The sequence below is a fragment of the Rhamphochromis longiceps genome, linkage group LG22 (genome assembly GCF_057381845.1).
Source record: "Rhamphochromis longiceps isolate RC_006_pf linkage group LG22, R_longiceps_female_GT1.1, whole genome shotgun sequence".
In the NCBI taxonomy this organism is placed as follows: Eukaryota; Metazoa; Chordata; class Actinopteri; order Cichliformes; family Cichlidae; genus Rhamphochromis; species Rhamphochromis longiceps.
The window spans coordinates 3,073,226-3,087,197 of NC_140577.1; the positions used below are offsets into that span (position 1 = coordinate 3,073,226).

Here is a 13,972-nt window from a genome sequence, read left to right on the forward strand (position 1 = left end):
GAGGACACAGAGACAAAAACATAAAGCAGCTTCATGGTTTTGTGGGCTTCATTTCAGAGGGACAGATGTTGATAGAGGAGAGGAGTTTGATTCTCTGGACTTTACCTGTGAAGCAGCAGCAGAGGAGAGTCCAGATGAGGACGCAGATCAAAGTCATGTTTTTGATGAGGAGGATTTCTGTGGCTTCTGTTGTGATGAAGGACAGCTGTCAGTCATCCAGTGTTCAACTCTCAGGACTATAAACTCTCCCAGAGCACTGGAGCATGGTGCTGCTGATGCAAAGTGCCTCTCTATGGAAATGATCAGACTGACAGAAACATGCAAGTTAGAATAGAATAGAAAGCCTTTTTTTGTCACTATAAAGTTGTACAAAGAGATACAGAGAAAATGAGACAAAGACACAAAGTTGCAGGGGGAGAAGTGCCAGAAACACATTATATTAGATTAATATTTCAAACATGACAAAATGCTAATCTTACAGCAGCAAAATGATTGTATCTCTACAGTTTAAACATTTCTTATGCACAGAGTGGATAGTCAAAAATATTGAATCATCAAAAATACATTATTTTATATTTATTACTTTTACTATTACTTACTTTTTAGTCTCATTTTATTCTTATTGTCACGGTTTCTGAGGCAAGCTGCATGGTGTTATGAATGAAGGACCCAAGATTCAGGCACAGGCTGTGATGCGAGTGAGCTTTTATTCCAACAGGTGAAAACACACAAAAAAAAAAGTGAGGATGGCAAAGACAGAACTAAGGCTACGTTCACACTGCAGGCGAAAGCGCATCAAATCCGATTTTTTTGACCCTGTCTGCTGACAGATGGAGAGAATAGTCAGACTGTTCCCTGTTTGTGAAGGACTGCTAGGAAAGTTTAACATAACTAACTGTCTGTCCTGAATCAGTCTTATTAGGTAATGTTCACATAATGTTATCATCCCAGTGTTTCCAGTGTGGGAGAAAGTACTCAGGGCCTTCAAGTTACACACTATGAAAGGCAGCAAGAAGTTTAATGTTCAGAAACCTAAAGTATGTATCAGCAGCAGAATGGAGCTAAAGATAAATGTTGGTTTCAGTTCTATGAAGCTTTGAGTATTTTGGATCAGTAGCTGCTGTGTTTGTTGCATCATGTTGCTGTAATTGTTTATATGCTTTATATATTCTGAGCTAAGTTGATCTATAGTGTTACATCATATTCTATAAGGATGTTATGTGTTTGTAGACTTTCTGCCCAGTTTGACCCATTTAGCAGAAGTCAGCCTGTTTAAGGCTCTGATATCTATTCTGTATGACTTAAAGCAGTTATGACATGGTCTGATTTTCTCACCCAATAAAGGAATATTTACTATATCAGTCGACTCTTCATTCTATCAGACACAGTTTTCACAGCTCGTACATTTTCTTTTTACACATGTATGTAAGCATTGAGCCAAATGTAATAATGCCAACATATTAAACAAACAATATTTGTCTCTTATGTATAATACATCTGTATATACACTTTTGAGTGAAGATTTAAGGTGATAGGAAATATAAATAACTGCAACTTGAATCTTTCAAGTTCAAGCTCACTGCTGTAATATATATATATATATATATACACACACACACATGTATACATATATACATATACATATATATATATATATATATATATATATATATATATATATATATATACATATATATATATATATATATATATATATATATATATATATATATATATATGTATATGTATATATATATATACATATACATATACATATATATATATGTATATGTATATATATATATATATATATATATACATATATATACACATATATATATATATATATATATATATATATATACATATATATATATATGTTAGCAGCTGGATAGCGTAGTGGTTAGACTACACGCCTTTGGAACAGAGGATCGCAAGTTCGATTCCTGCCTGGGGCGTCTGTATCCAGTAAGGGTCCTAAGGCTAGACCCCCTATGCTAAGCAAGCCTACCGCAGACATGAGCGAGACAGATAAATATGAAGGCATGCCGGCTCGGACGTCGCCCGGATCAACAAGGTCCGCGTCAGGTGTTGAGGAACCAGGGCACCCTGACGAAAAGTGGGCTACTGTGATCGGCAACACAGTGATCAGTGAGATGCTTGGCTACAAGTTGAACAGCGACAAGGGGCAGTACCCTCCATGGAGAAGGAGGCTAGAGGGCAAGATCAAAGTAGCACGGAGGGAGGTTAGCCAACTAACGGAGTTGCAGAAAGGTGCGACAAATAAGGTGCCTAAGAAATACAGCAAGCTGTCCATACCTGAGGCCTTGGAAACTGCCAAGCAAAGACTCACAGCCTTGGCCAGCCGCTTGAGGAGGTACACCAGAGAGATAGAAGGCAGGAGAATAAACCAGCTGTTCTCCACAGAACCAGCAAAGGTGTACTCTCAGTGGCAAGGGAACAATAAGAGAACAGCACCACCAAGGCTGGAGACGGAGCAATACTGGAAGAGCATATGGGAGAAGGATGCAACCCATAACGGCAATGCTCAGTGGCTAGAGGATCTGAGGGCTGACCACAGCGACCTCCCTGAACAGGGTCCAGTAACCATCACAGTGGCAGATATCCAAGAAAGGGTCTCCAGTATGAAGAGTTGGACAGCACCAGGGCCCGACATGGTTCACGCCTACTGGCTGAAGAAGCTGACTGCACTCCACGAGCGTCTGGCAGCACAAATGAACCAGCTGCTAGTTAACGAGAGACACCCGGAATGGCTAACTGAAGGCCGGACGGTCCTGATCCCCAAGGACCCCAAGAAGGGACCGGTCCCCTCCAACTACCGACCAATAACCTGCCTCAGTACTACATGGAAGCTCCTGTCAGGCATCATATCGGCTAAGATGAACAGGCACATGGGTCAATACATGAGCGGGACACAGAAAGGAATTGGCAAGAATACCAGAGGCGCAAAACACCAGCTACTGGTAGACAGAACAATCAGCCGAGACTGCAAGACCAGACTGACCAACCTGTGCACTGCCTGGATTGATTACAAGAAGGCCTATGACTCAATGCCCCACAGCTGGATACTGGAATGCCTAGAATTGTACAAGATCAATGGGACCCTAAGAGCCTTCATCAGGAACTCAATGGGGATGTGGCGTACAACACTAGAGGCCAACTCCAAGCCCATAGCACAAGTCACCATCAAGTGCGGGATCTACCAAGGAGATGCTCTGTCCCCACTGCTGTTCTGCATAGGCCTGAACCCCCTCAGTGAGATCATTAACAAGACTGGCTACGGATACCGACTACAGAACGGAGCAGTTGTCAGCCACCTCCTGTACATGGATGACATCAAGCTGTATGCCAAGAGTGAACGAGACATCGATTCACTGATCCACACTACCAGGCTATACAGCAATGACATTGGAATGTCGTTCGGACTGGAGAAGTGTAGTCGGATGGTAACAAAGAGAGGGAAGGTAGTCAGAACTGAGGGGATTGAACTACCAGAAGGCAACATTGCAGACATAGAGGACAGTTACAAGTACTTGGGGATCCCACAGGCGAATGGGAACCATGAAGAGGCCGCTAGAAAAGCTGCAACCACCAAGTACCTGCAGAGGGTCAGGCAAGTCCTGAGGAGTCAGCTGAATGGTAAGAACAAGATCCGGGCCATCAACACGTACGCCCTGCCCGTGATCAGGTACCCTGCTGGGGTAATAGGCTGGCCAAAGGAGGAGATAGAAGCCACTGACATAAAGACAAGAAAGCTCCTTACCATGCATGGAGGGTTTCACCCCAAATCCAGCACCCTGAGGCTGTACGCTAAGCAGAAGGAAGGGGGCCGGGGACTGGTGAGTGTCAGCACCACAGTCCAGGATGAGACAACGAACATCCAAGAATACATTAGGAAGATGGCCCCAACTGACCGAGTGCTCAGTGAATACCTCAGGCAGCAGAAACCCAAGAAAGAGGAGGGAGACGAGGAACCATCATGGAAGGACAGGCCCCTGCACGGTATGTACCACCGGCAGATAGAGGAGGTGGCTGATATCCAGAAATCCTACCAGTGGCTGGACAAAGCTGGACTGAAAGACAGCACAGAGGCACTAATCATGGCAGCACAAGAACAAGCTCTGAGCACAAGATCCATAGAGGCTGGGGTCTATCACACCAGGCAAGACCCCAGGTGCAGGCTGTGTAAAGATGCCCCAGAGACAATCCAGCACATAACAGCAGGGTGCAAGATGCTAGCAGGCAAGGCATACATGGAACGCCATAACCAAGTGGCCGGCATAGTGTACAGGAACATCTGTGCCGAGTATAACCTGGAAGTCCCGAGGTCAAAATGGGAGATGCCCCCAAGGGTGGTGGAGAATGACCGAGCTAAGATCCTGTGGGACTTCCAGATACAGACGGACAAAATGGTGGTGGCTAACCAACCGGACATAGTGGTGGTAGACAAACAGAAGAAGATGGCCGTAGTGATCGATGTAGCGGTTCCGAATGACAGCAATATCAGGAAGAAGGAACACGAGAAGCTGGAGAAATACCAAGGGCTCAGAGAAGAGCTCGAGAGGATGTGGAGGGTGAAGGTAACGGTGGTCCCCGTGGTAATCGGAGCACTAGGTGCGGTGACTCCCAAGCTAGGCGAGTGGCTCCAGCAGATCCCAGGAACAACATCGGAGATCTCTGTCCAGAAGAGCGCAGTCCTGGGAACAGCTAAGATACTGCGCAGGACCCTCAAGCTCCCAGGCCTCTGGTAGAGGACCCGAGCTTGAAGGATAAACCGCCCGCAGGGGCGTGCTGGGTGGTTTTTATATATATATATATATATATATATATATATATATATATATATATATTTCCAGTCCTCAGATACTCAACTAATCAAAGTGATGTCATGACAAAAATGAATGACCAACAAGACATTTTTTCTCCTTCATTTCTGTCACACAAAGCTGTATGAAATGTTTCTCGCGGTTAGTATCATGGTTGCTAGGCAACCTGAACAGCGCGACGCAGGCTAGACCGTCCCATTTCACAAGCCTCTCACTTCCGCACTTCTCGTACTCATAGTACGCACCGTACGCAGTACGCGTAGTGCGCGTACTTCAAGCGTGCAGACCCTGAATTGGGACACAGCCACGGGCTTTACACAGAGACCTGACTGAACTGGAACAGAGGGAGCATGGGAACCAAACCTAGGAACTAGAAATCATAGCAAAAGACATAACCAGAATAACCTAAAGCATAAGATAATAATAATTAACACAAAACACTGGGTCACATGACCCAGGACCATGACACTTATAGCACTAGAATTAAATAATAAGGGAAGGATTCTGGATCAGCATCATGATGAAAACTTGTGGCCGTAGTATATACAATATTCTGGAGAAGGTATAAAATGTCACCGTATGTGTGTGTGTGTGTGTGTTTTATGTGTATGGATTTTTTAAATTATTACTCATCATATATTACTGTCTATTAAAGTCCTGTAGTAATTTGTCCATCAGCCTTTGGAAGGTGGCCGGTGCCCCATGTAGGCCAAATGGCATCACCGTGAACTGGAACAGGCCGGCAGGTGTCCTGAAGGCGGTGTACGGTCGAGAAGACTCCTCCAGTGGCACTTGCCAGTAACCTTTGCAAAGATCCAAGGTGGTGATGTACCTGGCCGCTCCGATCTTCTCCAGCAAATCCTCGGTTCGAGGCATGGGGTAGGCATCAAACTCTGAAATGGAATTAAGCTTTGAAGATGATGACCACCGGGCTACACCACTCTGAGCAGGACGGCTCTATCACCCCAAGCTCCAGCATCTTCTCCACCTCCTGTCGCAGTTCATCCACTAGGTGTTGTGGAACCCGGTATGGACGTTGGCGGATGGGATGTCCATCCTTTAGGCGTATGACATGTTCGACAAGGGTGGTCCTGCCGGGGTTAACTGAACACAGAGATGGAGTCTCCCAAAGGACTTGGAATAGCTCAGCAGCCTGCTGTGGGGTAAGATGAGTCAGCACCAGAGACATCGGATCGGCTCCCTGCTCGGGTTCTGTCTTCCCTTCTCTTGGCACTTGTCTTGCCATCAGAGCTTTCGCAGGGGCCTGGTGGGCACGCTCTTCCCATTCTTTCAGGAGATTCACATGGTAAGTCTGCTTCGGTTTCCTCTTTTCAGGATGATGAATCTCATAGGTCACTGGTCCCATTCTGCGAAGAACTGTGTATGGCCCTTGCCATTTCGCCAGAAGTTTACTGTTGGCTGACGGGAGAAGTAACAACACCTTTTGACCAGGTTGAAATTCACGTTGCCGGGCCTGTTGGTCATACCAGGTCTTCTGGCTTCGTTGAGCGTCTCGCAGGTTGACCTCGGCCTCTTCATGGTATCTCCCCAACCGATCTATCATTTCCAGCACAAATTGCACCACTCCTTTATCATTTGGAGCAGAAGCAGGAGACTCCCAACCCTTCCGGAGGAGATCCAATGGCCCCTGCACATCCCAACCATAGAGTAGCTCGAATGGTGAGAAACCAGTGGAAGCCTGGGGAACTTCTCTGTACGCAAACATCAGGAAGGGTAGCCACTGGTCCCAGTCTTTCCCAGTGTCTGACACAAACTTCTGCAGCATCCTCTTCAGAGTTTGGTTGAACCTCTCCACTAACCCATCTGTCTGTGTATGGTAGGGTGACGTCCTGATGGCAGAGATGCCTAGCTGGTTGTGGAAGAGCTGCATCAACCTAGAGGTAAAGTTAGTCCCTTGGTCGGTCAAAATCTCATCTGGTATCCCCACCCAGGAGAACAGCTGTACCAGTGCACGCAGAACATTGGGTGCCATGAGCGCACGCAGGGGGAACGCTTCTGGGAAACGAGTCGCATAATCACACACCACCAAAATGTACTGATGACCCCGACTACTTTTTACCAGAGGACCCACAATGTCCATAGCTATCCTACGGAAGGGGGTGGAGGTGACCGGAAGTGGCTGTGGCAGGGCCCTGTCTGACTTGCGAGCTGGACAAGTTTTCTGGCAGGTAGGGCATGTACGGCAATATTTTTGTATGTCTGTATACATTGATGGCCAAAAGAAACGTGAGCTAACTCACATATAGTTTTTTTGGCGACCCAGATGACCTGCCCATGGGAGGGTATGTGTTAATTGCATAATGAGGGGTCTACAACTAGAAGGTATCACAAGCCGTTGGTGGTCACCGTCAACTGCATACAAAACATTTTTGTCAACAATGAACTTCTCTTTCCCTCCCCATTTCCCAGTTCCCCCTTCAGTCACATTAGCAAAGAAAACTTTCAACGTTTCATCCTCCCTTTGCAACAAAGTGATATTTTCTGGTACATCCCATTTCATGCTCTTAGTGTCCGGCCCCTTTGACCATAGCTGCTTCTCAATGCGGCGTTGGCGGCGGGATTTTCTTGGCCCATTAGTGCCACCCTCGCACAGACTACTGTCAAAGTCTGGCAAGGGTTGGCATCCAGCCTTCATTTGGGCTCTAGTGACCACTGGGCCAGACACGTTTAATTTAGCATTCCCCTTATCCCCCACATCAGTCTCTGTCCACTGTTCTTCTTTTTCTTGCAGCAAGTCCATGAGTACAGGCAAGTCCATCCCCAGAATAACCTCTACAGGCAAGTTCTGTACCACCCCAACTGACAACAGGTATGGCTGTTCATTAATAGTCACTGTTACCTCCACTTTTGGGTATGGATGTTTATCACCATGCACACATAAAACTTCTTCCTGTCTGCTATAGTCCACACTGTTCACTGGTACCAAACTATGCTTAATTAAAGACATAAAACTACCAGTGTCCAGCAAAGCAGTAGCCTGCAGACCATTGACCTTTACTTTTTTATAGCGTTGCACATCCACTGGCTGGATCCTTGTGGGCTCCATCTCCAGCCGGGGTGCATAGCAGGCACCAGTGACTTTAGCCTTCCGGATAGGGCATACCGAGGCTTTATGACCTGGCTGCTGGCAATAATAACAAAGAAAGTCCTTACCCGCTCCTCGTAAGTTTGATGCCTTGGGGTTTTCTGATGGCTCTTGGTTGCTCTCCCTTTTCAGAAGACCCGATGATGGGAGTGGTGGTCGCTGTGGCATCCCAGATGAGCGTGCAGGTGGTGCTCCTTTACGCACATTGAAGTACTGTGACACCAGCTTAGCAGCGGTCAGTCCATCTGCTGGCTCATGCTCCCTCACCCAGGTCCTCACCTCCCCTGGAAGTACCCGGATTAACTGCTCCAAGATGATAGCTTCTCCCATCTCTTCTTTAGTATGCTGCTCTGGTCGGATCCAGCGCCGATAGAGGCCCTTCAGGCGATAATAGGTCTCAGTGGGGCTCTCACCAGGTGGAACTGTATTGGACCGGAACCTCTGCCGATACGTCTCAGGGGAAATGTCAAATTTGGTTAGCAACGCCGCTTTTAAATCTTCATAACGATGGGCTCTTTCTTCATCCATTGCAGTGTAGGCCTCCAACGCCTTCCCCAATAGCAGTGGAACCAGACGACAGGCCCATTCACTCTCTGGCCATCTCCAGGTTTTGGCAACTCGCTCAAAACGCAACAAATAGTTCTCAATGTCTTCCCCCATCTGATAGGGTGGAATTTTTGGCCCAGCAGATCGCATCCACTCTGAGACTGACTGGTCGAGGCTGTTGGTCACTGCTTGTGACTGACGAGAGGGAACCTCCTCTGGGGGATCCCGGTATCCTCTTTGACGTGCAGGTGTAGGCAGTACCATTCTGGGGCTGCTTGCTGTTGTGGTGCTTGGCGTGGCTGTTGCTGCTGTGGTGCTTGCTCCGGCTGGTGCTTGGGCTGGACTTTGCTGACCAGCAAAATCTGAATGCAGCTGAGCGTTGGGAGGGGAAACAGTCCTCAGCCCCCTGAGTTCTGCCAAAAAAACCTCCTGTCTCCTTTGCTGTCCCGCCAGGAAGTCCCTCATCATCGCAATCAGCTCTCCATTTGGGTTACGTGCTGAGGTCGAAGCTGTAGGCAATTCTGGACCAATCCTGCCGGAAACCTCCTCCTCCTCCTCTGCTGAAGAATACGACGCCGGCACTGTGTCCCATGCCAGCTCCTCTGCTGTCTTCTCCACTGGAAGCTCATGCTGCTGGGACCGCAGCCCTGTGCGCTTAACTGGGAGGCGCGTTTTCCTCTTCCGACTAGCAATCCCACTTCTGACACCATATGTCGCGGGGTCCTCTCCTAAACTTCTCCCGAACAAATGCAGGCGTAGTCAGGAAGCATTCAGTGTGGATAATTTATTCTGCCGGCCTCCCAGGTGCACAAAAGATTATTTACAAAGAAAATAGGAAACTAACTTAAGTCAACACAAAACAAACATCTATATACAAAACACAGTCTGCATGTTACCCTCTCTGTAACATCTCACTGAAAGAACCCAGGTAGGCCCTGACAGCCTTCTTTTATACCCCATGGCCCCTCCCACTAGGCATAATAGTCATTTCTTTATTATTTCTTTCACCAAACAGCCTTTCCCCCTCAGCTTATTTCCAGCTGTATTCCTACAATACATATATGTATATACAGACATTTATGGCCAATTCCAGGCAGCCTACAGTGTTTCACAACAACAAAAAAACAAACAAAAAAAATAATGCAGTTCGCGTGACCTTTCAAGCACGCGCAAACCCACTATTTGAACCCGAGAACACCATACCATCGGCTTGCATAACCCCCGTACAATCGGCGATCACAGCGAGTCTCCGCGACCGGCTTTATTAAAGGTAAGTGGGAAAATATGTTGGCCACCTTCTGCGCTGCTCAAAATATACCTCTCACCCCTTTTTGTTTATCTGCCCGGTCGACGAAAAGACGCGCAGCCACGGTAATTGTAGAAACTAATGGTGGTGGTGCGTGTATGCGCCCAGATCAGCTGTCTGCGGCCCGGGACGGTGTAACTCCGTCACAACAGGTAACAATAACGCCTGTACCAGTTGTTGCATAGCAGAGGTGCTCAAGTATAAAAACAATAATAAACACAATGCTTTGGTTCTATAACATTTTTCTATCATTACTTTATTTTGGATTAGGTGCATGAGCTTTTAAGTATGGATAATTAAATAATAGATTAATGAAACACCAGAGTGTGCCCTGTTCTGAGATGTACAGCAAGTGGAGAGTGACAGATGAGATGAGGAGATGGAAGAGTGACTCACAGGCAGAGCCGAATTCATTTCCCACAGTTTTGTTGTTTAATGCTTCCGAGCGCTGTCACCAATCTTTGCATTTTATTATCATCTCATAACACTTCTTTAATCAGCTACCATCTCTGCTGTGGACTTTTTACTGTCTACAGTCTCAAAGCAACACAGACCTCCATCACTATCTGCAGCAGGAGCAGCAGCAACCCCTCAACAGCAACAGTGTTGTTGTTATTCAGCCTGGTTCTACGTGCCCCTTTTGAACTTTGAGCACCCGTCCCTTCCAGCATCTCTGCACGGCCCTGCTCAGAATCATTCATCTGTTTTAGGTTGACATTTTATATGTTTTGTAGAATAACAGGACAAACTGTGAGACTGGAAAGACCTGAGTTTCATGCTCTGTTTTGTGACGTAGTGTGTAATGCTCAGCAGTATTATCATTTTAACTGGTTCTGTGCGCGATCTGAAGACACTAAGTGTTTGTGAGAGAACATAAAACTGTTTTGATGCATTTGTGAGGATTTACCTGATGAGTTTTAAGTTTTGTGATTGTAGCTTGAAAATTAAATTTAATGTTTAGAGTTATGAGAAAGAAGGTGGAAGAATTAAAGTGATGTATCTTAACAGTTGTAAAATGTAAATGACCAAATTGGATTATTGGAATATAGTTTTATTGTGTTTCGTTGTTTTTTATGTAAAAATTATAATATTAATATGTTATGAAATTATGATTTAAATAATTCATATTGTTGAGTTTGTTTGTTTCAGAGTCAGAGAGCCGTGTCTCTCTACAGTCAGAGGTTTTTGTACGGCGCCTCAATGAGTTTGTATCACTGTGGTACACGTTCGGTGGAGGAACCAGACTGGATGTTGGAAGTAAGTCAGCCTTAGAGCTTTTTTTTTTATGTAATTTTCTTTTCTTTAATTTCATTTAATATGAAAGGCTAGGAAACTTTTTATGTAACTGATTAATTATTTTATTCATAAATTTTGTCCTAAGAAACAAAGTCAGCTTTGGAATTGAATATTCAGACACTCAGGACAATTTCCAATGAAAATCTGGGATGTTTCATATTATTCATTATTATTTCTAGTTCTGATGGTAAAGTTGTATTTTGAGGGCTTGTAGGTTTAGTTCAGTCACACAGAGAGCCGTGTCTCTCTACAGTCAGAGGTTTTTGTACGGCGCCTCAATGAGTTTGTATCACTGTGGTGGACTTTTGGTGGAGGAACCAGACTGCAAGTTGGAAGTAAGTCAGACTTAGAGCTTTTTTTTTAAATGTAATTTTCTTTTCTTTTCTTTAATTTCATTTAATATGAAAGGTTAGGAAACTTTTTGTGTAACTGATTACATATTTTATTCATAAATTTTGTCCTAAGAAACAAAGTCAGCTTTGGAAATGATTATTCAGACACTCAGGACAATTTCCACTGAAAAAAGTTAAACTGCACAGAGTGAAGATAAAGATCTCTGGTGTTCTTATTGTATCATATCATTTACAACAATGTAAGCAATAAAAAAAACACATGAGGTAAGTAGTGGCATTGAGTTTCTTATCCAGAACAAGCTGTTTATTACGAAGAACTGATGATGTTGAAGCTTAACATCTTTTAAAATTGTTGACACATCTTTGTTTTTGTTTTGTTTTTTATTTCCAGTGTAGTTTGAACATATTTCAGCTCAAACTGTGTGATGATTCTCTCTGTGCTCATATGCATGAGAGGTTTCTTAAAGGGAAGTGAAACAATGTGTGAGTGAATGACTGGTGGAGCAGAAAAAACACCTGACAGAAACTTCTTAACGGAGAAATTCAAATTGTGGTTCCTGTCCTCTAAGCTGATTGGTGTTTCCTAGGTGATGCCCGCCCCGCCCTGAAGGTGCTGGGTCCCTCCAGTGAGGAGCTGAAACAAGGGGAGGCTACAGTCATGTGTCTGGCCAACAAGGGCTTCCCCTCAGACTGGAGTCTGTCCTGGAAGGTGGATGGCAGTGGCAGCATCAGCTGGGAGGAGAGCAGGAGCCCCGTGGTGCAGGAGAACGACGGCCTCTACAGCTGGAGCAGCACCCTGAGGCTCCCTGCAGACCACTGGATGAAGGTGGGCTCTGTGACCTGTGAGGCCACCCAGGGCTCCCACACTGTGGCCTCAGAGCCACTGATGAGAGACCAGTGTCCCCAGTCCTGACCTGACTAACTGTGACTTTCATGCTGGTCTTACTTTCAGTCTGCACTCTGTAGCTTTAAAAAAAAAAAAAATACAATTTCTTCTCTCATTTCTCATTGCTTTGTTTAAAGTTTAAAGTTTGTTTAAAGTTTTAAAGAATAAAAAAATATCTATATTAAATAAGAATCGAGTCTTTGTCTTACTTTTGTGGTGATGTCAATTTTAAACTCTAAATAATGATTTCCAGGGTTCTAATTGGAAGCCAGTGTGCTATCTGTAGTCAATATGAGTCGGTAGAATTAAGCCACTTTCAATACATGAAGTTAAGCAAAGTTTATGTTAAAGAGTAAGTGCGAAGGAATTGAGAGACACTGCCATTACTAAGCAGGATATTAAAGACATTACATATATGCAAATTCATTGCATGCTGTGTAATGAAATGTTTCAGCATGTTGCAGTTTGTTGTATAAAACACTGAGCAGGTGGAGCAGAAAAGTGCTGTATAAGAATGAGTCTATTCTCGTGATCAGTGTTGGGGTAGGTATTTTAAGAAGTAATTTAATATACAGAGTTTTTTTGTTAAAAGTATTCAGTACGTTATTTTAGTGTTTTTTTTCTGTAAAATCACCTGAAACACAACATGTCATAACTGTCATTGAACAATATGAACTTGTAGGCTACAGTCTCTCACACCAACATAAATCCCTATCCTAATGACGACACACATATTTTCTTTCTCTTGGCATTTAGGTATATGAATACCTGTCAAGGGTCCTTGACATACAGGTCTCCGACTCGGAGGACAAAAATTAATGTCCTGTGTCTTAGGAGGGCAGGATTGCTTTGCTTTTTCATTATACGATGCTTCGCAATATTGGTTTTGCCTAACAACCTGTTTTTGACTCCTAAATTGTCATTAATGCAACCGCTCTACATAACAGTCAGTGTAACTGATTATAAATCTTTTATTCATGAACCTACACATTACGGTTTATTTACTAGTTGTATGTATTTTAACAGAGCAAGAGGTGGACCACACGTTTGAAGAGCTGCTGGTCTTTATAACTGGGGCTGACTTACTTCCACCACTGGGGTGTCAGGGCTCTGTGTGCGGGCAGGCGAAGAGGAGGATCTAAACGCAGGACTAAGACACAAACGTGAAACTAAAAAACCTCAGCTTTATTGCTGGTACGAAAACAAAACCTGAAGTGAACACGGAATATGGAGAACAGAAACACACAGGCATAATCTGAGGGTACGACGCAACACTGAGCACAGGAAAACACAGGGCTTATATACACAGGGTGGTAATCAGTGAATGGGCAACAGGAGGGAGACACAGCTGGGAGAGATCAGGGTTAACGAGACGGGGGGAGCCAAGCTGCACACACTAACATAAGACAAAGACTTTCACAATAAAACAGGAAACATGAATTATTAAACAAGCATGCAGACTTTACACTGAGAGACAGAGAATGACACATGGAACCTGAACTAAACTAAACGTGAGATATAACTGAGAACAAATCCTTAAGCACGGATAAACAGAAACAAGAAATAATAATCATCACTACGAGAATAAGAAAACAATCCATGAAGCAGAATTAAACCGAAATATAATAGACA

The 13,972-nt window shown here is 44.6% G+C and overlaps 1 protein-coding gene and 1 gene segment (V, D, J or C); one reads left to right on the top strand and one right to left on the bottom strand.

The window, feature by feature from the left end:
• Positions 1–293, bottom strand: part of LOC146643105 (immunoglobulin kappa light chain-like) — a 17,504-nt gene extending 17,211 nt beyond the window's left edge. The window contains exon 1 of the mRNA XM_085395299.1: positions 106–293. Coding sequence (XP_085251425.1) covers positions 106–157 — 52 coding nt within the window. The 5' untranslated portion in view covers positions 158–293. The remainder of the gene's footprint in view (positions 1–105) is intronic.
• LOC146643106 (Ig kappa chain V-III region MOPC 63-like) overlaps positions 1–12,487 on the top strand; it is a 20,415-nt gene extending 7,928 nt beyond the window's left edge. The window contains 3 exon segments of the V gene segment in view: positions 8,754–8,769; positions 11,011–11,062; positions 12,042–12,487. Coding sequence covers positions 8,754–8,769; positions 11,011–11,062; positions 12,042–12,367 — 394 coding nt within the window.
• The last annotated feature ends 1,485 nt before the right edge of the window (positions 12,488–13,972 follow it).